Source organism: Pelecanus crispus, chromosome 1 (genome assembly GCF_030463565.1).
Source record: "Pelecanus crispus isolate bPelCri1 chromosome 1, bPelCri1.pri, whole genome shotgun sequence".
In the NCBI taxonomy this organism is placed as follows: domain Eukaryota; kingdom Metazoa; phylum Chordata; class Aves; order Pelecaniformes; family Pelecanidae; genus Pelecanus; species Pelecanus crispus.
Genome location: NC_134643.1, coordinates 15556445 through 15580777, shown reverse-complemented (window position 1 = coordinate 15580777; position 24333 = coordinate 15556445). Strand labels below are relative to the sequence as shown.

At 36.3% G+C, this 24333-nt stretch overlaps 1 protein-coding gene across 1 annotated transcript in view; it reads right to left on the bottom strand.

Annotated features, from left to right (window-relative positions):
* Nucleotides 1–24333, bottom strand: part of KMT2E (lysine methyltransferase 2E (inactive)) — a 61760-nt gene that overhangs the window by 26331 nt on the left and 11096 nt on the right. The window contains 7 exon segments of the mRNA XM_075712542.1: nucleotides 789–827; nucleotides 1949–2121; nucleotides 5754–5812; nucleotides 7187–7267; nucleotides 9029–9258; nucleotides 9563–9674; nucleotides 17328–17512. Coding sequence (XP_075568657.1) covers nucleotides 789–827; nucleotides 1949–2121; nucleotides 5754–5812; nucleotides 7187–7267; nucleotides 9029–9258; nucleotides 9563–9674; nucleotides 17328–17398 — 765 coding nt within the window. The 5' untranslated portion in view covers nucleotides 17399–17512.

The window sequence follows — 24333 nt, the reverse complement described above, 5'->3', positions numbered from 1 at the left end:
TGCATCAGAGCCACACACACAAACAGCATTAATAAGAGGTGTGATGCTAAGAAAACCATGAAAACACACAATGGAACCATACAAACACCATATTCAAGAAGCATAAAATAGAGATTTTTCTTTCCCAATTCTGTCTTCACTATTGGCAAGACACAACTTACACATCTGACATGTAAATTGTGTCCCACTTGTTTTTAATATATCTCAAGGATGAATAAACTATGGGAAATATCTAGTTCTCACACCACACATACTTCTATCTCACAGAAAATTTAAAGACTGCTGTAACACTTAAATCTTACAAAGCAGACATTCCCACACTATTCTTTGAACTATACCAGCACTCGTGAGTAGAGCCCCACCAGATGAGTACATGGAGGTATGACAGAGCAGAATCACTAGTTCAGCTTTCAAATGCAATATAGCCATCTCATTATTTTGCTGCTTAGAGCTATGAAAAGCTGGAGCTACTAAGTTCAAATGAGGTGTGCACTCAGCTTTACTCCCTTGCACAGCACAAGTGAGCCCTAGTTCCTCCACTGGCTCTTGAAAAACAAGTATTCTCAGAATAAAAATTTACACTATACTATTTCTGTTAACTTTGCAGGACATGAAGATGTAGTGCTCACACCTTAATTTAAAGTTACTTGATGCGTATGTAGTACATTAGTTATCAAGAGTATTTTAGTGCTTAATATATAGCCCCAATTGCACTCTTGATGCTTCGTATTATTTAAGTAATGTACAATTAAGGTTTAAAACAAAAAAACCAAACAAAATCACATTACCTTTACTCGTGAAGATTTCCTGGATCCTTCTCGAAATGCCTGAAACAAAATTGGATATTTATATTCTTTGGAGGAAATACAAAATCTCTTAAGGAATTTAAAATCTATTAACGAATTAACAGCTTTTCAATGTAGAACATTCTCAATAAAACATGCAAGACAACAACAACAGAACAAGCTACGCTGAAATCTCAAAAAGCAACAAGTTATGTCTCACAAAATATATTTTTAAAAAACAACTCAGCATTCCAAGCTAAGTGCATACTGGATGTCAGAGGTAATAGTCCAGATACCCTTACCTTTCCCCTGTATTACAACATGACCCTCTAGAATTTCAGAATTCAAGGCAAAGTAACCGAAAAGTTACTTCCAGAACACCCCATACTTATCAGCTAAATCTGCCAATTGCCCACATCCTTCACCCCACTACTGGCAGAAAGAAGGGAGGGGGAAGCAGGTGTCCTATAATGTTAACTTTTGAAAGAAGTTTGTCATTTTACAACAAAACCTCATTCTTTAAATCATCTTACACAATGCTGGGAGATAGCAGAAGAATATGTAGTAGTAAATTGATATTCATTCAAAAGGAAATATTTTACTCAAGATTTCCAAAAAGGTATCTGTTAACTAATTCTGACTTCCAGTTTATACCTGCAGCTAAACAGTGTAACGTCAATATCCAGCTTACCAAAGCAGTTTAGTAGCTAACTTTTTGACAGCACATTTCTACACAATTTCCAACTCAAAAAGACATGAAGTCGCATCAGGACAACTGACAGCAAACACTTCTGAACTTAAAACAACCAAAACTGACGACTTTTCAGACTCAGAATTCTTCTCTGGGTATCCAAAGCCTGTTCTGCCCCACCTCCAACTATATCAAGTGGTCCAGTAAATGCAATTCCTCCTTACAAATTCTGCCTCAATTATAAAATTGAACTTTCATGGCTAGTACATTAACTTGAATTAAGGGGGTGGGGGGGAAAGATGGAGGGAAGACTGTATCATTTACTGCAGAGTATTACTTTTCAATCTAAACCCAGGTAGTAAAATACTATTAGTAACAATAGCCTGATTTTTAAAACCAGTCTCTTGGTAAGAGATGTCACATAGCTATAATTTATAGAATAGTCCGAAAAAGAAAAATTACATTCACTTACTTTTTTACATTTTGCTATGTTCTGTTCTTTCTCTCCACTTTTTTTCCTTTTCTTATCGTTGACTTTTGTAACTCTTGTAGCAGTTAAAGTAATTGTAGTTGGTGTATGTTGAAAAGCAGTATACAGTTCCACAGGAACCTCATCACCACTCTCCGTTGCGCTGGTATCCCCATCTTTAAAACAAAGCCATTCTGTAAACAAATACTGTAGAACGAACATTCACTAGCTACTCTACACCTGCTTTTAAAAACCAAAAACGTGTACTGACAAATGCTTCCAAGCACTCGCATGCAAAATTCACCAACAGTTGCAACAGTATGAAAATGAATGACCAATCAGAAGCTGGTGAGTAACAGATGTTTGTAATGCCAGGTAAGAAAAAAAGATACCAGATTAATTCCATTTGTTGAATAGAATTATATTATCATATTCCGTTATAAGCAGAATTACAATCAGAACAAAAATAGTAAAAAAAGAAGTATTTGTTAATTCATTCACTTTATATATAGCTTTTAGTTGTAATATGGCTTTAGGATTCTCTCAGATGACTGTATTCTAGAGAGGATTAAAATTAATGACTGCCCAGCATTTCTTGTGAAGCCCTATTAATCAGTCATGTGTTAAGTCATAATCAACTATTTCAGCTCCAATTTGCAGTGTCAAGTGCCTTTTTCAGGGTAAATATGTCAATTTACCAAAAGCCTTCTCTCCTCAAAATCCCCTAACAATAACATTCTGCTACTCGGGGAAGAGAAAACTCAAGTCTATTTTACTCGTTAAAAAAACATCACACACAAACTGACAGGTATTTTTTCTTTGTGCTGTGCACCCACAGACCTTAAAGCCAAAGCCTGAAATTTAGCATACATCAGCATTTATGTCAGACAAATACACTTCCTGACCTGAAACGGGATTACCCTAGTTCTGTCAAGATGAAAGGCTGTGTAGCATGGGGAGGATTGGAAGAGAGATGGTGCACATAGATAGGAGAGTGCTGTTCACACATGCTCAGTACAGACTTCTCAGGTTTTAGCAGCTTTTCCAAATATTCTGCCTTCAGTAAATATACTTCACACTAAGCAAGACTTTTTCCGAAACTGCACAGAAGCAGGCTTTACAAACACTTAATGACAGCAGACAAAACATCCCTTCTGAGCTCGGAAGGATGTTGCCTTAATCAGTGCACTCAACAGTCCTCATTGAAACCTTCTTTACTAAATAAAGAACTCCAGCTACTGGTTACTCTGGATTTTTCTTGCTCACAACATTCCTTAACAGGATTCTTCTGTGCATAGTAAGCAATCCAATTTTACCGTCTTGGTTGTTCTTTTGAACAATTTATTAGGCACATAATTATACATTAGGAGCTGATGGTGTTTTCTGAATTTGTTTACATCTCTGCTGGGACTATTTTCTGAAATAGCATTAAAAGAAACCACACAGAAAGAAGAAATGTCTAATCGAAGAAAAATGAATAGCAGAATAACCAATGACCGAGGGATGAAAACTCAAGGCCCTCTTGAAATTGTCAATGTTTGCAGTCCATACATTAGTGCCTACAGAATCATTATGTCACAGCCAAACACCCCCCCCCATACCCTCTCCCCCAAACCCCACAAAACGCTGCCTTCCTTTGGGAAGCAACATTTCAATATTGTTGTCTACACTGTGCCCTAACTTACTGTAAAGAATAATTACCTCACCCGAGCATATAATTACAGAGAGTTGTTTTGAGACACTCCTTCCTAACCTACATAACCTGCTTTCACTTCGGAGAGCCTTAGTAAAGCACACTAAGGGAAGATTTTGCATCTTGGAAGGCAAGATACAAAGTCCCCAAATTTCACAAGAAGTTATGGTCCCAGACTTATTTCCCCATAAGCAGCAAGTGATTTCATCTGCACCAATTTCAAGGCCAGACAGCTTGAAGCAACATCCTTGAACAAGTTACACCTCTAGATACTGTATCTTTAAAAAAAAAAAAAACAACCAAAAAACCACAAACACAAAACCACAACCAACCAAAACACACCACCACCAAAAAAAAACCCAAAAAACAAAAACAAAAAACCCCAAACCCAAAGTGTCCAGGATACAATTGACTAGGGGCTTAACAAAAGTGCTCACTCCACTGAACCACAGCAATCAATCCAATGCACAGTGAGCTGCATCAGAATTACACTTTTACACCAGAACAACAAAACCAACATCACCACATACAACCACAGGTCCCAGAACAATGGGCTATAAATGTTGCCAGGAAAAGAGGTGATGTGGTTACGCATAAAAGTTTAAGACTCTCACTAAATTTCGTATCACGTGAAATGTTCACTTAAAAGCTCTTTTTCTGAGGCAAACCAACTGACCTACTACTTGCTCACCACTGCTTAGCTCTGGATGAAACATGGCTAAAGAAGCAACCCTTTGGAAATCTTTACAGTATAATTTTTTTTTTTATTGTAAAGTATTCCCATATCTAAAATGAAAAGTCCTATTATACCTAAGCCTCAAAAAAAAAAAAAGCCCTGAAGATGTACTAACTCAAAGAACATCCAAATAATGCAATCTTACCTTTAATCAAAGACCTGTAACTTAGTAATAAGCATGTTACAATTAACATTCTGCTGCTGTTGAATACTTAAAACATTTAAGAGATATGTTCAAACTGATGCCACTTTTGCTTTTCCTGCTTGGAATCATCTATGAAAACTGGCCATTTTCACTAATGCCTCATGGTAGACAGTTCATACCTAGAATTACTTCAAGTCCAACTGAACCATGTAATTTCAGTCAACATACAAAAGGTGCATTTAGCCAAGCAAACGTATTGGCTAAATGAAAATTAACTGGAGATGCAAGCATACATTCATTTCAAGTTATGTATTATAAATCATAGTAATTAATATTTCACTTCAACTGAGTCTTAGACTAAACACTATTAGAATTTATCTTTGCTTTTACTCTGTTTTGATACTTAAGATTTACCACTTACTATTTATTTTCCTATTGAATGCATAGAACAGATTTAAAAGTCTGATCATCAGGATTCAGGAGGGCTGAACACTAACTTCAAAGGTAAAATCTCTTCAGCTTCTGCTAAGATTTGACTCTCTTCCCTTAAGTTTACAGTAAATGATCAGATAGTGTGGCTACAAATCCTAAGAGATGACTTAAATAGCTCAGACCATGAACTTCCCCTATCCTGTATGTAAACTGAAGTTCATTCTCACAATATCATACCACTTAGTGAACTCATTAACTCCAAATGAATTATAAATTATTATTTTAATAGAATCAGCAAAAATTAATTTTAAAATCTAAAAAATTTGTAGTATCTAGCAGGTCAACCAAAACTTTACAAAGTAAGTTTGATTTTGTTAAAATGAAAACAGACAAAACAAAAAATGATTGTGGTGTTCCAAGTAAGTCATTAATGACTTTAAGGGACTTAAGGCAGCTTAGCACTGGACAGCAGAAAGCGTCAACTGCACCAAGAAGCACTATTAAGCTACATCACACACTTCATTTTCTAGAGGCATATGAAGTAGCCAGCAGGACCTTACCTACATGGTATTTTTTAAAGGCACTGGTGACAACCTTTAATAAAACACGTGGAACTGCAACAATTCTGATATAGTGTTACCTTAGTAACAATAAAGTCAAGAAAAAGGCACTGATTTACCAAACCTTATATGCTGAAGGCTATTAAAATTGCAGAAACCATGTATACACTCTTAAGTCTATACAGTTGATATATACTTATTTTGTAACCTTTACTGAGGAAAAATCTTTAAGCTTTACTCACCTGACATATTTTCCCTTTTCCTTCGTTGCAACAGCACTGCCCTTTCTTTATCTAAACTCCTGAAATTAAAAAATAGATTTTATTCCATTCTTCACATTTACGCATCAATACTTCTAAGCATTAAAACAGACCTTTTCAAAGTTACCATTTTCCATTGACTATTACACAATAAACAGTAGACTAGCTGAATGTTTAGATACTTAGAGAAATATCAATCATGCACTGTTCCATTCCATTTTAATGCAAAGCACATACAAGTATCCAAATCACTTAAAAACATAACTCAACTTGATAGCTCGGAAGACAGACTAACAGTTGGCCTACAGATTACAGATAAGCAGGCGTTAAACCACTTTCCTGCAGACTCTTCAAAACAATCATTTAGGTTGGAAAAGACCTTTGAGATCATCAAGTCCAACCATTAACCTAACACTGCCAAGTCAACCACTAAACCATGTCCCTAAGCACCACATCTACACATCTTTTAAACACCTCCAGGGATGGGGACTCAACTACTTCCCTGGGCAGCCTGTTCCAGTGCATGACAGCCCTTTCGGTGAAGAAATTTTTCCTAGTATCCAATCTAAACCTCCCCTGGCACAACTGGAGGACATTTCCCTTTGTCCTATCCCTTGTTACTTGGAAGAAGAGACCGACACCCACCTCACTACAACCTCCTTTCAGGTAGCTGTAATTGTCACAACACAATACAAAACAAATATTCTATGACAACAAGGTCCAAACTATTTCTCAGAAATAAAAGAATCATTTAATGGTAAATAAAATGTTCTGAACACACATGTCTTTTATTCACTGTTTAATTAACAATCTGCAATGTAAGTAACAGGTAGCATTTTATACTCTACATCACAGGACAACTATGATGACAGTCAGGTATAATCTAACTACCACAGTCAGAACAAATTGCCCTCCTCGTCATGTCATATGACTACAAGTTTGAGGTAGGGCACACAAATACTCATTCCAGGCCAAGAAATCCTCCAAGTGAGCACTGTGGCATATCGGAACAGAGCCATAAAAACAAAAGACACACCAGAAATACTGGTGGGGCAGCTGACCTGAAAACACTGCTGGTTAAGGGTTCTCAACATATGACAGCCATGAAACAAAATATGGAATGGATTGTCTATGTATTGGTCAGCCTGAGAAAGGACCCGGGAATCACTGCTATTTTGATAAACATTTCAAGGGTTTATCCCTGCTGCCTAGTGAGGTGAAACAATGGCTACTGTCAACAAGGGAACAGAGACCAGTAAGATCATCTGCATCAGCAATGTAGCTCCTTTAACTAGAATTGTCAGGATTATGCTACATGGTCTGTGTTTTATCTGTTGGTTGTTCCAGTACCTCCTCTTTTTATATTCTCTACTCAATCTAATTATTTAGAGTTCAAAATCAACCAAACTACTCACCTTGGTTGACAACGTTCACACAGATATATGTCAGGAATATGCTGCCTGTCGATGCCCATGCAGTCAATGTGCTGCCAGACACTTTAAAAAAAAAAAAAAAAAGAAAAAAAAAAAAAAAAGAAAAAACCACCTGGTTATTTTAAGTACAATTTTAAAAATTGTGTGCATAATACACACACACACACACACACACAGAGCGAGCCATTCTTTTTTCATCATGATCTTTACTCAGATTGAATATTGCCTAAAACTACATCTCAATCACTGTCTTCGCCACCACTCTGCTAGCTGATTTTCTATTCCACTGATCACTGTAATTCCAATCTTGTGGCTGTCTCCTGGTGTCTCTCTGCTTCTTTAGACTCATTTTCCCTCTTGGAAATTTTTCTCTAACACTGGAAATAAAAAATGGTAAATTATCACAATAGAGAACAAGATAGAGACAAATACCCTCACAACAATACTTATACTTTACATAGTAAGAGGAATTTTGTTTTTAAACAAAAGGATTCCATTTCCTTTTGTAATTATAAACATAAAATATTATTTTTCTATATAAAAATACATATACAAATACATGGTTTTATTTGCTTATATATTTTAATACAACGTATAAATATATGTTTCTATACACACACCCCACATGACTGGTAGCACTGTTGTGTAGCACAGGAAGAGCTTTAACTGCTTCCCACAGTCGGGAGAGAGGCTGCTTACTAGACTGAAGGCTGACCTAGGACAGCAGTTTATGCTCATCCCCACACTGCTAGAAGGAACTGGGGCACCGAAATCGTTGTTATCTTCTCACTTGTGAATTTATCACAACTCTCTCCAACACCTGACAGAGAATCTCTTCTTCAAAAGAAGCAGACTCTACCTAACTGGTGACTGCCTACAGCTCCACTGCTGAAAGAACATCTAAATACATTTCAAAATAAGGGAAAAAGTTATCAGAATCAAGGACTATCAAAACTTACTAACAAGTTTGTTACGCAAGCAGACAGAAGAATGGAGCTCAAATTAATGTTTTAATTAGCCGTAACAGTAATTTTAGAAATACACAAAAATCTAATAAATTCAACAGCATTCATTAAGCACATGAATGTAAAAATACAGGCTAATCCTAAGTCCAGAAACATGAAATTTGTCTCCTCCTGTTAAGTGTATCAGCTCTAAAAATTTCTAAGCTTGTTTTTTCCAAGTCCAATTATTTAATAGCACCCACTTATTTTACTATGATCAAGCAGGTGCTTAAGCATGAACACAGAAGTTTAAACATCTAACTTCAGCTTCTCCAGTAAGAATCTAGGTTAGTCTTTTCATAGTTACTAAAATTCTTAAAATTATGCCCTTTGAAAACCAGGAGTTCTTATCAGAAAGATCATGCAGAGAAACCAATATTTGAGAAGTTTCTTTCAGATTATTTTGCATCCTGCAGATCACTTGATTTATATACACATAATTTATGAAGATGCTTTATTACTCAGTACATGCAGATTAAGAACAAATCCCTAAGTCTTTATTTCACCATACTAACAAGCAACTTGGACAAAATACCAAAAAGATATCCTTTTTAGATGGGAAAAGGATATACCCTTACTAAGCAACAATGCACAAGTAACGGCATGAACAAATTAACGAGTAGCCAAGACAGACTGGAATAAAGTATAAAATACTCGCCTTAACCAACTACCTTGCCTATTAGAAAGCCATACAACCTTCAAACACTGTTTTGATGGAAAGAAGTTTCCTACGACTCAACGTAATTAAAACACCATTTAGTTACAGTTACTTTCAGTGCAGCTTAAAGTAATTTTTACCTTTTAAATTAATATTCATTACCTGCATTTGTCACAACAGATCATATATCCATCATCATGTGTAAAGCCACAAATGCATCTGGTAATATCAGTTCCATAGCTTCCATCCTCTGACGTACTGATGGTAGTAGCACTGGAGGTTTCATCAAAGTTGGGAGTGGTAAATATGCCTACTTCATTCTTGCTTATAAGCACTGATGGAGGAGGAGAAGCTGGAGGCGTTGGAGGAGGCCGAGCACCATAGTTATGGTCCTAGATTTTTGTTGAAAGAGAAGTTATAGCTCTTAAATATTCACACACTGATGGTTATTTAAGCCAAAGTGTAAGAATTCATTTTGTAAAGAATTTCAGAGACTTATTTTTTAGTAATAATTTAAAATTTTGTTCTGTCATTGCTCATTCTTGTTTTTTTCTGCTTCTGATCAACCATCTTTAGTCAACTTACTCAACTCCCAATAAGATATAAAAATGTTAAGCATGAATCAGAGCTTTTCCAGTTAAGAACAGCAGATTTTACATAATCAATTTTATACAGAATACTTAGCGTGAAACTTACTGCATAAGGCAAACCAATGTAACTGTGTGAATGCGAGCTGCTGGTATACAACTGGTGCGGATAACTGTTCGATTTTTCAACTACCACAGGGCTAGCTTCTACAGATTCTGGTCTGCAAGGCAAAAGACAAAAGAATAAATAACATCAATATGTAATTTATATTAATAAATTACAGGTACTTGCTACACAACTTCTAATTAATTGCCTGCTGTTCCTGTTTAAACGAGTATACAAAAAAAGGGGGGGGGGGGGGGGGTGTGAGAACAAACACACAGCCCCAACTGCCCCTCACCCCAAGGGAAAAAAAAGGAAACCCAACCCCCTTCTTTCATCTGAAGTGAAGCTTCTAGAGTGGCAGAGAACTTATGCCTCTGCAGAGTTACAAAATTTTTCTCAAAAAAGTGCATGCTGCCTGTTGATGCCCATGCAGTCAATGTGCTGCCAAACACTTTAAAAAAAAAAAAAAAACCACACACACCTGTTTATTTTAAGTACAATTTTAAAAATTATGTGCATAACACACACACACACACACAGAGCGAGCCATGTCACAAAAATGTGCCATAAGCTGCAAATCTGGGACAGAAAAGTGTGTTACACACTTTGTCAAGGAGTCATCCATCAGTATGCCCAAGTCTACAGAGTTGTAAGAGAAGCTGCAGAAAGCACTTCAGCATAATTATGACAAAAGACAGAAGCAGTAATTCAGAGAGCTGCAAACTGGTATCGCCCTGCACTACCACCAATCCTATTCAATTCTGCAATGACATCTAGTGGCAGCGTTAGCGTACCACCCACGACTGTCCATACCAACCAGTACTCGAGGCAGCAGAGTACTGTTCCTACAAACAGAAATCCTATGCAGGGCAAATCTATCTAAAAAAGACAGTTTATGGATTTATCTTAAAGAAAAAAAAGATAAAAAATTGCGAGAAGGTTTTGTAGTGAAAGGCAGTGCCTTAATACACAAACTATGGTTTACATGCACTAAACCACAACATGAAAGATAAGAAACAGAAAGGAATACTAAAATAGGAAGATCTTGAGCACAAGAAATAATACCTTCATTACCTTTCCTCAGCAGCTACATTCATGTGTGCATGCAAGCATATACATACTCTCATGACCGAGACATTTTTAGTCAGCACCTTGTAGGTTTTTCATTGCACCATATGATTCAAACACACTAGGACAAACTTCACACGAACCCAGAGTTACCTAAAGTTCTGCTGTTGTTTTTGTTTGGGTTTTTTTGCTTTGTTTTGTTTTTTTTTTAAACATTGAAAAAGCAGGGCAAAATATCAGTATCTAAAACTGAAATGGCTTCTGACTCGCATCACAGATCAAGCCTGGTTCCCTTTTCTAATTTTTGTTTTATTATGTGTGAAGTCTATTTGCCATCACAAATATCTCAATTCCCTGAACTGATTTTTTTAAATAAAGTTGCTATTTCTGAATCTTAAGTTAAAGTGAGTATCAGTGTTTTTTCTCAGACATTAAGATATTAAATAGAGGCTTTTTTGTTATGCCATGAACTGATACTATTCTAATTTAAAAGAATACCAGAAACTTACATTTGTTGGCAATTTTTTTTTTGTAAGAATACAATTAATCAGTAGCTTTCTGAAAACAACATGCAGTATTTTCACATCTACTTGGAAGTGTCCCACTAATGTTTTTGGTAGCCCATTTCTTCTTACTAGCTTCTCCCCATCTGAGGTTACTACATGATAAATTGTTTAAAAAGAAACACTAGTTAGAAACACTACTGGGTGAAGACTTTAGTTTCTAAAGTCCAAAAGAAAAATATCTTTTTTAAAACATTAATGTCTAACAGCCACCAGCTACATTTTTTTAGAGAGCGAGCAAACACGAGTGCACAAATCATGTGAAGTACTAACACTAGAAATACAACTTCTGACTAGCATGAGATAAAAACCATCTCCAATGACACTTGCCCTTTATTACCTCATAAACCCCAAAAAATCCTCATTTACTCTCTTACACCACTTCTCAACTTGAAAATAATTTTATTCAGTTTGTTGGAATTATCTTCTAGAAGCAGCTCAGAATTTGCCAGGTTCATCAAACCCATGACTATAAAAAAAAAAGGGGGGGGGGGGGCAAAAGTTGGAAAAGCTGTGCCTTTCCAACAGATTTGCCTTTACCTATTTACTGACATAATGCATTTGTGCAGTAATCATGCACCATCAATGTCATCCAGCTAATCCTTCTGATGATCTAGCCAATCAAAATGCCAATGAATGAAGCACTGACTACCCATCCATCATGGCTAGGACAGAAATTAACTTATCTTTCTCCAGTTCAAGAGGGTCTTGACCACTGTATTGCTTCTACTGCTATTCTTCAACATCTACTGAACAGGACAAGCAGTAGCACGGTTACTCTTATCTACTATGCGTTCAATGCTCAACCTAGGTCTTGTTTGCTTCAGTATATGGACAATAGTTTTCAGAGCAGGAAGGCTTACTGACACTGGGGGGGAGGGGGCACGGAATTCAGGTACAATCCATCTTTCAGCAATGCCACAATTAATTTAGGAGAGTTTCTTTCCTAAGTATTACCACAAACTAAACACCAGCTACTTCAATATGGGAGCATTCAGTGAAAGATACCAGAATGGATATGTCCTAAAAAGAGAGGTCATGCATATTTCATAAACTGACTACAAAAATAAAAAAGGTATTCTTAATCTCTTGAAAAATAGATGAAGCAAGACAATACACCCTACTCCCTAAATCCATTTCAACCTACTCTAGCAATTCATAAACCACTTAAGAGAACCAAGAATATTAAGAGGCATAACAGTTGTGGGAAGCAGAAGCACTAAGCTTCCAAAACAAAATACAGAAAACAAATGCATTTATCCCCAACTATTTTAATACTCACAAACCAGATTCAGAGTACAGTGTTAAAAAGGAAAAAGCACAGCTTTACTTGAGCAGGTAAAAACAGAGAAAGGGTGCAAGAAAATTAGGTGAGATGCAAAGGCAATTAAACCTTTGTATTAAAAAAGTTTTAACATAAATACAAAATTAGAGCAGAACAAGCCTTCAGTGAAGATTTTTCAAATGCTTATCCAGGGGGCCACAGATACTTCTTTAAGTTATAACAGATGCTCACCAGAGCTTTGAACATAACTGTTACTGTTCCATTTATCCACTCAAATGCTAGACTGGGGTGTGGAACAGTGTGGAGGAGACTAAGAAATATGGGAAGGAGGTGGTGGAGCATTCACTGAAGCCAGAAATTAATCATCACAGGTTTCCTTTACAGTCAATAGAAAAGTGACAGCCATCCCATAAGCAGTACAGAACGAGTATAATTTCTCCACAGAATGACAATCTTCTAACTTTGGCAAACAGATCTGCCAACATTTTAATATGCCCTTCACTGAATTCCTTGTTACCCCTCTTCTGCCCACTGTGTGCATGACCCTGACCTTAAACAGAAAACACACCTTCTGTACTATCACTTGTTCAAAGGTCAAAGCCGCCTTCTCAAATAGGCACCTCAGAATTGCAGAGTTTTGTGAAGGAATACCTCTTGGTAAAATATTTAATGGTACAACATATCAAAGCATGCAATACCACCCCATTTAAAAATCAATTTTTAAAAGTTTTTTTTACTCAAGTAGCAGGGCTGAAGTAGCAAGGCACTAACTACTGTATTATAGACACCCACCCTAATGTCACCATTGGCATTCTTATGGGCATTCCAAAAAGCAAGTTTTCAGGAAGAAAAGCGTAAGCATTCAGATCTGAAAGAACACTATGAGGTTTTCCTTGCTTGTATTCTTGAACATAACCCAGTTCTGTAACAGACTGAGGTACTAAGCTTGTCAGTCTTCTGAGCATACCACATTTTTGAGCTTCACCTCAAACAGCTGCACTCTTGGTATCTAACTAAAGGAGGTATTTATGGTACTTTTAGTTTTCATCAAAACTGAAATGCCTGTATATATATAGCATATTTGAAGTTAGACCAATACCCTAATATTATGCCCTAAAATAAACAAATATTACCATGACAAACTGACCATGACATATTGCTAAAACATCATGTATATTTGTTAGGTGTTGTGGTTAACAATTTGTAACTGCACAATATTCACAAGGAACAAAATAAAAAGCACCACAAAAAGAGCTTCCCCCCATGCTCCTGGGCTGCCATGATCTGAGACATTCTTGTAACTTGAAAACAGGAACATAGTATTTTCTCTAATGAATTAAAAAAAAAAAAAGCAGAGATACCTGTATTTTTCAAAACCCCCCAAATAACTTTCATTCTGCAAGTGAAAGAACTCTCATGTTCTGGGTCATTTCCTACCCTTCATATTTAAAAATACAATGCAAACTGAAAATAGTCTGCATGTTGCCAGCAGATGGCATTAGTGAGAAATTAAATAAGCGACACATGAGATCCAACACTTTACAAAAATCCCAGTCCCTACAAGCTTTAGTTAACCTATATTAAGGGAATCAACTATCAACCATTCTAAGCCATAGTCAATTCTTCTTTAAAAAGTCTTGTCTCCCCCACTTTATCCCTTTTAAATACTGTTTTATTTCTGACCATGTAATAATTAGAAAAAAAAAAAAGGGGGGGGGGGGGGGAGTTGCTGAACACCCAAAATACACTCAGTCCTTAGAATCTGAGGCCATCAACCACTTCTACAAAAATGTAGCTATTCAAATGGGAAATAAAATCTCACTAAAACTAAAATTTTCAGAGGCAGGTGGGTATCCAAGCTTTAGGCTATGAAAACTTAGCTAATAGTACAAAACTCCAAATGAAAACCTCTTGCTTCCAAGAATGCTTCAGCAGCATCCATCTGCCATATGCCACTTTGATAGGTCTAATTTTCAAGGAGTTCAGGTTTGTTTTCCCTTTGGCACCAGCACACTTGAGCAGTATCTGGCTGAAGGTCAGCTCAGATAAAGAAATATAATACATTTTGTATGAAAAACAGTATTTTGTATTTCAAGACACTTATCTAACCAAACACACCTGATGGGCTTCGCCACCTAGACAACGAAGAACTGAGCACTACTTCTCTACCACAGCGTGGGTTCTGCTACCTAAGTATCTCGCAGGCCCCACAAGCACAGGCTGGCCTAATACCATCTGTAGGAACTGGCAAGCTTCCCACTGTCCTAAAATACTTAATAAATAAATAAACCAATAAATCCCTGTTTCAACAACAGTCATGGAGGGTAGGTTTTCATTTATTTAAGACTACAACAAATGTTCTTAATCATTTCTCCTGGATACTGAACTCAATACAATGACCCATATACTGTGGTTCTTGGGTTCATTACACATATATTATAAACAGGAGAGCAGTAGCATCAATGGCATTTCCCAATGTGTAGCTTATACTCATGTTCTAAGCTAGACTAACGCTCTTAAGTCAGGAAGCACATTCTGAACCTTCCAAAATGGCTGGCTCTGCTTACTATTACAAGGTCTTTAACAGTAAGAAGTCATGCATATTAATCTTTAGTAAGCCTTTTACAAATAAAGGCAAAATATATTATGTGTTCTGATTACTATGGCACTATGACAATCAATCCACCACTGGAGACCTCACTTAGGTACAAGTAACATAAGAGACTATTTCACACAACTTTTAAGACGTTTAAACCTTTTAATAAGAGTTATTGTCACACAGCTATTTGCTACCGTTCTTAAAATAATATGTGAAATCATGTAATCACATAAACTATCCACTTTTTTAATAGGCTTATCCCTTAGTTTGAAGCATAAGGAAAGATCTCTTAGCACTAAGAGACTGCACTAAGCTGAGTTTTTTCCTGGGTTCCTTCTGCTACATCAGCAGGTTTGCCATTCCCCCATTCTTGTGTTTGCTCATGCTTCAGCAACGGATGAAGCAATATCACACCTGTCAGTCACAGTGAAGAAATTCCAACTCCTCCCTCTTGGGAAAACCCCAGAACTTGCTCGAAGACAACCTATGCTTGCTACCAACACAAACTATATCCAACATGCTACACTCTGGAAGAAAACATACAAAAACCATGTAAATCACATAGATGGTGACAGAAAAGGTTGGTAACTGTATAAGCTGGTAGGTTAGAGACACACCTTTGTGTCACACTTCTTTAGCCAGTGACATGGCTTTTAAATCAGTGTAAGCCAATCATGCAACTACACTTTTTTTTAGCGTAAGTATGGCAGATGACAAGAATTAATCTAATTGGTAACAGTCACTTAACATCTGAAGAAAAGCGGTTCTTAACTGGGTCACCTGCCACAGTATCAAGCAAGTAACACACTATGAACTCTATCTTGTTTATACTGACAACTGTATTTATTTATTTAAATTTCAGCTGGGTCTGCAAGGAATGTCAGCAACCTTGGGAATCATGACCTCCTCTAAACATAGAAGAAAACCACAGGAAAAGATAATGAAAAGAGCTGTGAACAGGTCACTCAAAAAATTTTCTGCAACAAGGATACTAGCATTCATGATGTGAGAGGTCAACAAAACAACTTTAAAAATTTAGTGTGACAAAAAGCTTCAAATTGCAAATTTTTGGTTTTCTTCAGGTAAATGGCACAAAGTCAGAATAGCCTCATATATAACTGAAACCACAGGGGAGACACATTCCTTTAAAAAGCTGTTCAAGAGTTCTGCTCACAGTGCGTAACATTTCTTTCAAAGTTTGGACGGAAAGCCATTTGCTTCTTAAACAGAGTAATATTACTTAGCACACACTCTCGAGCAAAGACTGTGTGTAAGCTATTTAAATTCGTGTTAGTTATTCAATGCACCTGTTAAATGAAAGACCACTTTATGAAGTTTATTTTTGATTTATGAAAGATTTCAAGCATGTATGTAAAATAAGTCTAATCCACTGTTTCAATAACTAAAACAAGCAGTACACTGGTAAAAGCTGTAACGCCACCTTGGCCTTTTACCTCTGAAGAGCCAAGTTGTCCAAAATGCTATTTCTCTCATAACATTTGACAGCCAAGTCAATACTACACACATGGTAAGATGTTTGTTTGACAGGAAGAACCTCCAGAGATCAACAATACCCAAACTCTAGCCTATTGATACTCTACAGATTCAGACACTACTAGAGGAAAAAAAAAACCAAAACACCAAAACCCCCACACTCACACAAAAAAACCCACCCCAAACCACCCCCTCCCAAAACAAACAAAAAACCACCCCCACCTCCACCCCCCAAAACCCCAGAAATTCACTATGCTTATTTCATGCAATTGAAGAGTTTATTGAATTCAGCATTTCATCGGCTCTTTGTAATCTTTTCTACACAGTTACTAACTGAAATGAATGATTAACAAGTTAATTTCTACCAGCTTTTCAATATAAAATAACTTTGTGAAGACACAGTATTGGACAATTAAGCTAGGCTTTCAACCTTCATAAATAAAGGCACCCTTGTCTAATTACTACCACCTTCTTGCAATTTACCACACCAAATGAATTTACCTTTCTAACATGGGAAATCAAAAATATTTTTTTACAAAGGAAACCGAAATGGCAGAGCACTTTTAAGCATGAAAAGCAAACCAGGCAGCATCTGTATTTCTCACTCTGATAAGCAAGAAAAGTATGTATCTGTAGAACAGGCTAGCTTCTCTCCTTTGCTCTCCCTGAAGAGGAAGAAACTAAGGAGACTCCTAAGTCTTCTCCGACTGTATTAAAAAAAGAGATAAGAAAACTTACAAATTATGTTCACATACTTACTCTGAGCCTGCAGCCATTTCCAAATAAGTAGTATCTGCTGTGTCAACCCCCAATGGGATCACTATGCTCATGACGTTCGTTTCTGATAAATTCGATTACTACGGAGTCCTATGCATTGGTATCCAAAACACTGGGGCATGCCAGCCACAGTGCTCATTGCAAACATCTAAGTGCATCCACAAACCCTGTTCAAAGCACAAACAAAAAACACAGAAAACTGAGTCAGTTCATTTTAAAAACAGGCAATTTTACATCACTTAAAAAAAAAAACAAACACTTTCATCTGTCACAATGATTTCATTAGTTTTATTTTACATAAGCATAAAGAAAACATCCATCTTCTTTAAAAAAGTTAACTTCAAATACACTTACTTTAAGAGTGTGATGATCTTAACTCCTGAACTTAAAAATATTACAAACTGACAAAAATATTCTAATTTAAATTGGTGATTAAAAAAAAAATCATTCATCACATTGTGACGCAACAAAGATTCACTTTATGGCAGATTTACTGAACATCTGCTTACTGCTCTACATTGTCAGAGCCCAGTTGCTGTACCTTTCAACAGAAACCTGGTTAAAGAATTTTTCAAGTATTTCTTAGAGAGCATTGTTCACTTTTGTTTTGCACTTCAAAAAAAACCAAACAACCTTTCAATGTCCACAATACAAACTAAGGATGTCAAAAGCAATTGTCATCACTTCCATTCAGTATTTTTTAAACCAAAATCATTCTAATGATTCACAATAATGATATGAAATAATTTCCATCTCATTTTAATAGATCATCAGAACATAGTATACTATCAGGTGCCACTTTCAGAAGTGATTTTTTTTTTTTAAGTAGTAAACTAGAAAGAATCAGTAGTAGTTTTCAATTGCAGAGCAAAGCTACAATATGCTTGACTCACACAAGTGAATACAACAATCCTACCTGTATGCCAGCTACTACTAGTTTCTCACTCTTACTGAGCAGGGCAGAACACAGCACCTGAGCTGTCTCTATTCACAGATTAGTAAACTAACACATTTTTATAGCCTAATATAGACAAGGTTTTCTACAAGTGGCTAGGTAGTTGAAGCAAAATATCCCCCCTTCAAAACTGCATAATGAGTAATTACAAACTCCTTCCAAAATGTTGAAGTCGGAAGAACACAGACCACTTTGCAATGAAGTGCATGCAGTGCCTAATAAATATACTCCTCCCATCTGACAAAGTGTAGCATCTTAGCTGAAGTCTACAAAAGCCCAACAGTTTTGAGATCAACATATTTTAACAGCCTCATCCTTGCCAAACACTAGATTGCCAAGAAAAAACTAACAAACCTCCAGTGAAAAATGGGGGTACTTATAAAAAGGACTTCAGGAAAGCATTGTGGACTTAAATGTGCATCTGCTCCTTTTATCAGTAAAGTCAGTATCTTCAGGATGATGAAGTGGCATCTACAGGGCATCTCTAAGGTATGAACTCGCATCAAGCCTTCATCTAACTTCTTGAATTTTATCCCACTGCTGAACTCTGGCAATTAACATCAAACATCTTGGCATGCTCTTAAGTGCCTAAACCTTCTACAGTTCATTCTCCCTCTAGACAGCAGAAGTTGTGTTTTGGTCCCAAATACACCAAAAAGTCACCAAATACAATGAACTGGAAAGCAATCAGGCCACCCAGCCACTGGGATAGCTTACTTTCCTCATTTAAACACTGAGCATTTTCTTACCAAATACCACAAATGTCAAACTACATCACTAGCTGTTCATAAAACTAAGGAAAATCCATACTATTTTCAGGAATAAGCAGCAAGACAAACCTGTTAAACCAAAAGCAAGTACAGAGTATTTTTAGTAGGTAGCATAAAAGAAACCCCAAGCCCCTCTTAGAATTTAAGTGAGCACTCATTCTGCCACCATATGGTTTACTCTATTCATAGGGTAGAACCCTGAATGACCTCATCTGCAACTTACAGTAAATATCAGCTTACCATTTAGTTCTCTTCTTCTGAGAAAGTAAAAAATTTTTATTAATTCCTACCCCATAATTGAAAGGAAACCATCAACTTTTTTTAGTCCAGGTAAATTGGCTATCACAGGTTAAAGGCTGTTCCACTACCAACTGCAGTTTCACCTCTGCTAACAAATCATTAGCATAACAGAGATTTTATTTTATGTTTGTTATTAGATAACTCTAAAAAAACAGTTTTAATGTGTTTCAAAGTAGGTCTAGAAGACATACTGGACACCACTGCCTGGGATCAAGATCCTCACTTAAATAGACGTTTCTTGCCCTTAAAATTGCTTTTGGTGGTGGTGTGGGTTTTCTTACTGAATTTTCTTTAAACACTTCTGACCAAGTAGAGTAACAACTGAAAATTAATGTAGGCAAAAATGCCCACAAGACTGATGGAAGTGAAGAACCTGCCTTAACATAGCTGCCTCGTGGGCTACGACATCTGCAAACTTACATAAAACAACTGAGGTTACCCAATCATCAAAGTGACCTTCAGTGTCAACACAGAAAGAAGAGATGCAGTTACCAAATCTGAGAATCAAGTGAAATCTGGTTGTTTTTTTTTTTTTGTAAAAGTAACACAGAAAAAGAAAAGCGTGCTATGTATACGTTTTTAGAGCTATGTATAGATAGAAAATTAATTGCTAATGCATGGCCCAATTAATGCCATCATCTCTGACTACCCAAATACATCACCACTCTTATAAGGAAAAAAGAAGGGATGAGGGAACAGAGCCAAGATAAACTTCTTACCCTACTACAAGCTATTGAAATACGTCTTTAAGCCTTAGTCAGAATTCACTCAAAAAATTCTAAGAGGCTAATCTACACTGAATAAAATCAAAGACTTAAGGAACTCAAATTTATTTTGCCAAACAGCATTAAAGAGAAGTTTCACCTAAAAGGACGCAGAACATGATTGTAATACTCATAAAATCATAGAATTGTTTAGGTTGGAAAAGACCTTTAAGATCATCCAGATTATTTTTTACCATCTTAAGATTTCAGGTCTTCACCAAACACAAAACCCTCCAATGCTTTTTCCTCTGCCTACAGTTGGTATGGAAGAATGGAGGTATGCCTGTAGTATGGAAGAATGGAGGCAGTCACCGGCTTGCAATACCTACATGTACAAGTTAATTCAAACAAACATAGCTCATTATTTATGAGCAGCCATCCTCAATGAATTCCCATAATGGGGGGGGGGGGGGGGGGGGGCGCGCGGGGCAGGGACCCACGACAAATTCATTACACTATGCCACTATGCCCACTTACTAACAGAACTATGACCTTATAGGCCATCCAATGATGGACACCACAGTGATGCCAGATTTGGGATGAAGGAAAGTAATTATTTTCTGTCATGTCAGAACCAGAAGTGTTGTCACGACACACTAAAATATTTCCAGTATTTTTACTGGATTTTACTACAAAAATTGAAAAGCTCAGAGCAGAAAATAATGTAACCACTGAGGAACTTTCTTCCTTATCCATCTTAAACGTGATTGCTTATCCTTTGAAGCTTGATACTTTAGATGAGTCATAAAATACTATCTGCTACCATGATATGGTACTTTCCAATTTCTGCAAGTACACATCTATTTCAAATCACTCCTCTTTCAGAATTCTGACAATCTGTCACCCATGGCCTTCTAAGAAACTGTTTTCATAGGTGCATTTCATTTAAATAATTGGCCAGGAGGAGTGGAAAGAAGGGTGCTAGAGAAGATGACTTCCTACAATCAAAGCAGATTATACACATTTTACTGTTTAATATAGTCTTTCTTCAAGCAGTACATGAATTTGAAAGTTAGAAAGACCATGCTGGTTTGTCCAGTTAATTTCAGAGTCATATCGTTCAAAGGCACTATATAAAAACTGCTGGTCCAAAGTTCAGTGACCAGCTCTTTACTGGGCAAAGTAGCTCATCAACCATACCTTAATCTCAACTGTAGAGGACCTCCAATTTTGTTAGGGTACACTATTCTTTCAGTGACTGTAAGCTTTGAAAGAATCTTGGCCATTTCTTAGATTCATCAGATTGTCTTCATTACCACCCTACCAGCACAGCTTTATTACATGAAAATACACTCCCTACTGGAAGAAATTTTGCTTTTATTTAATTGCAGTTAAAAGTTTATCTTACCCTATTAATATGATGTTCATCTTAAAAAACAAAAAACTTTTTGTTCAATCTGGTTAAAGCATTTATCTTGCACAAGATCAACCTCCCGCAAGAAACTTATCACACTTTACCATCCAATCACATTGGTTTACATTTTTAATGGCAGTTCTTCTCTCTACAGAACACACAGAAGCTTTTTGACCTAATAGCCATACCAAGTCTAAAAATATTTGAAGCCTCACCATACTTCTCATGATCCACTTTGTTTATGATACCAGAACCACTTTTTTTTTAAATGAATTGTGCTCTAACAACAGAAGTGTAAGAGCACAATACATTCCAAATTATTAATCTGTGTGGCTTTGTACAAAGAACATCATTTATGCATTAAACAACAGAAAATAACTTACATATTATCCCTGAGGTGTTCCACTTACACAACATTATTCTGCAGTCTAATGAAGACCGCATGTTTCTTTTCTGCCATATCCTTTTAAGATCAATTGTGTGACAGCAGAGGAAAAAACTTTTTCACTGGTACATGCAGGAGGAACAAACCAAATACAGAGGGCTCAACTCTTGTATCAGAAGGTAAATGGGTAATCTCCTGAAATTACATCAGTATTTTTGAACCTAATCCTTCAAGGTCCTAACATTCAAATCGAAATCCAGTTGCTATGATCAGACATTGGCAGAAATGAACTCCAGGCCTACTTTTATCAGCACGTCTTTTTTCCCCTCCTTCCACTTGCTTCTTGTAGGACCATGGAAAGCTATACAGAACAGTTGCAGGAAACAAGCAGATGATACATCACCTAGACAGAAAGTACACTTGAAAAATAGGAACCTGAAGTCTAGCCAAACTGTCCAGATGACTCCAACAAGGTTTCATAATCCCAGTTATCAATCATCCTCTAAGCGTCAAGGGTCCAGACAAACTCTTCCATGGCATTTTCCATGTAAGTTGCTTTTTCTTTGTTTCGCCCCCCCCCCCCCCCCCCCCCAAGGTAGGAAAATCTTTTTTTAAAAACATTAACTATTTTTACTTGCATTTTCTTTTATAGATTCAGAAACTGTGTTCCCAATACTTACATTCAAACAGAAAGTAACAATATAAATCTGATCAGAGAACTCTGACTTACCTTTATTTTTATTAATCATGAAGCATATTTTTCAAGCCAGACAAAACCAAACCGTACTTGCTGTACCGAGAAAGGTACAACTGACATGATTATATGCTACACTGGTAGCTCACCTCTGCAAGACATTTAACCTTTTCTAAGAAGGGAGAGGGAAAAGGAAATAGGACAAAGAAGCCTGCTATAACCTATGCTGTATGAGTAAGAATACTAAAGCTCTCATCTGGGTGCACAGATGCAAATCTTTTCATAAAAATCAAAGATATGAGGTGGTGGCAGCACCAGTAACAACTTTTTTGCCTTAATAATAAAAAAATTCTAAAGAGAAATTAATATAAAGATAGTATCATACACTTATTACAACAAGGTGGGTTTTTTTTTTCATTTGTCTTGGGTTTTTTTCTTCCACACTTATCCCTAACACTACGAAAACCAAAGAGGGGAAAAAAATTAATTACATCTGGTTTTTATTATTCCTCTTAGCATATCTGACAGCTTTTTACACATTTACACAGACAGTGTCATTGTTCCTTGTCTTTCCTTCCCCATAAGTCAATTTCAAGATTCTGTTGTCATATGATAGATATTAAAGACAAAAAGCATTTAAAACTCAGGGGAAAAAATCCACTACAGAAGTTAGGAACAGAATTCAAAGCAAGGTGCAAAACATTTGTTTTCTAATTTATAAAGGGACATCAGTGAAATCATGAATTAAGCTTACGATTAAATTATTTCTCAGTTCAAATCTAAGAATTTTGGATATACACAAAACACTAATTTTAATAAGCTCATTGCTAAATCAGTTCAAGTTTAGCACATCACTAGGTGTTACAAAAATATCAAGTCTTTTTGTTCCTGCTTTTATGACTTTGGTATACCCCTGAAGTTCAATATTTTTTTTCCAGCAATTGCCTCTATCAGTCAGCACCCGTTGACAATTAGAGGACATTAAAAAAAAAAAAAAAGTAGTTACATAGTTTAGATGTTTCAAGACTTGGGGTTTCATCACAGAATGCCTCTGCAGAGAGAACTACCAGGGCCTCCCTAAATGCAGAGCAGACGTTTAAGGGAGAAAAATCTAATTATAATTAGGCTGAGTATTTCATGAGAGGAAACGGTGCTGGTTTAAGATAAATAATTATTTAGATTTTATACTGTGCATGCAACTTTACCTCAAAATCCTTAACTAATGTCACTGCAGGGAGATTAATATACTAATCAAATTACCATCTGTATACTCTGCTCTGCATCTTCACAGGGTATACATACAAAATATACGTAACTGGAGAGAAAAAAAAATTAATCAACACCTTCTAACCTATCTACATATGCCAACTGTCTTTCCTTAAAAGCAAAATTATATAACTTTAAATACATATTACAAAATACGTGAAAGTGATAATTTAACCATATTTAGTAAATTGAGTAACTGAACATCTGAGAATAATTATCACTCCTGAACATCTGAAAAGTTACTGCCCATGTTTCTCAGCTTACAGAGAACTGGGCAGTTCATATTTAAGCAGAGCTTATTTCCCCTGAGCTCAAGCGCAGAAGACGCTCTCTTTTACTAAACTAAGAGTACTGGTAAACCCATTGCCTCAGACCCTTTAAATACAGGCAAAAAATTAGTAACAGTTTCCTGGAGCAGTATTTAAGTATCAGAATATACACAGTATACATGAAGATTCATTTTTAAGGAATGTGTACAAATCTAAGGGAATTAACTTGCA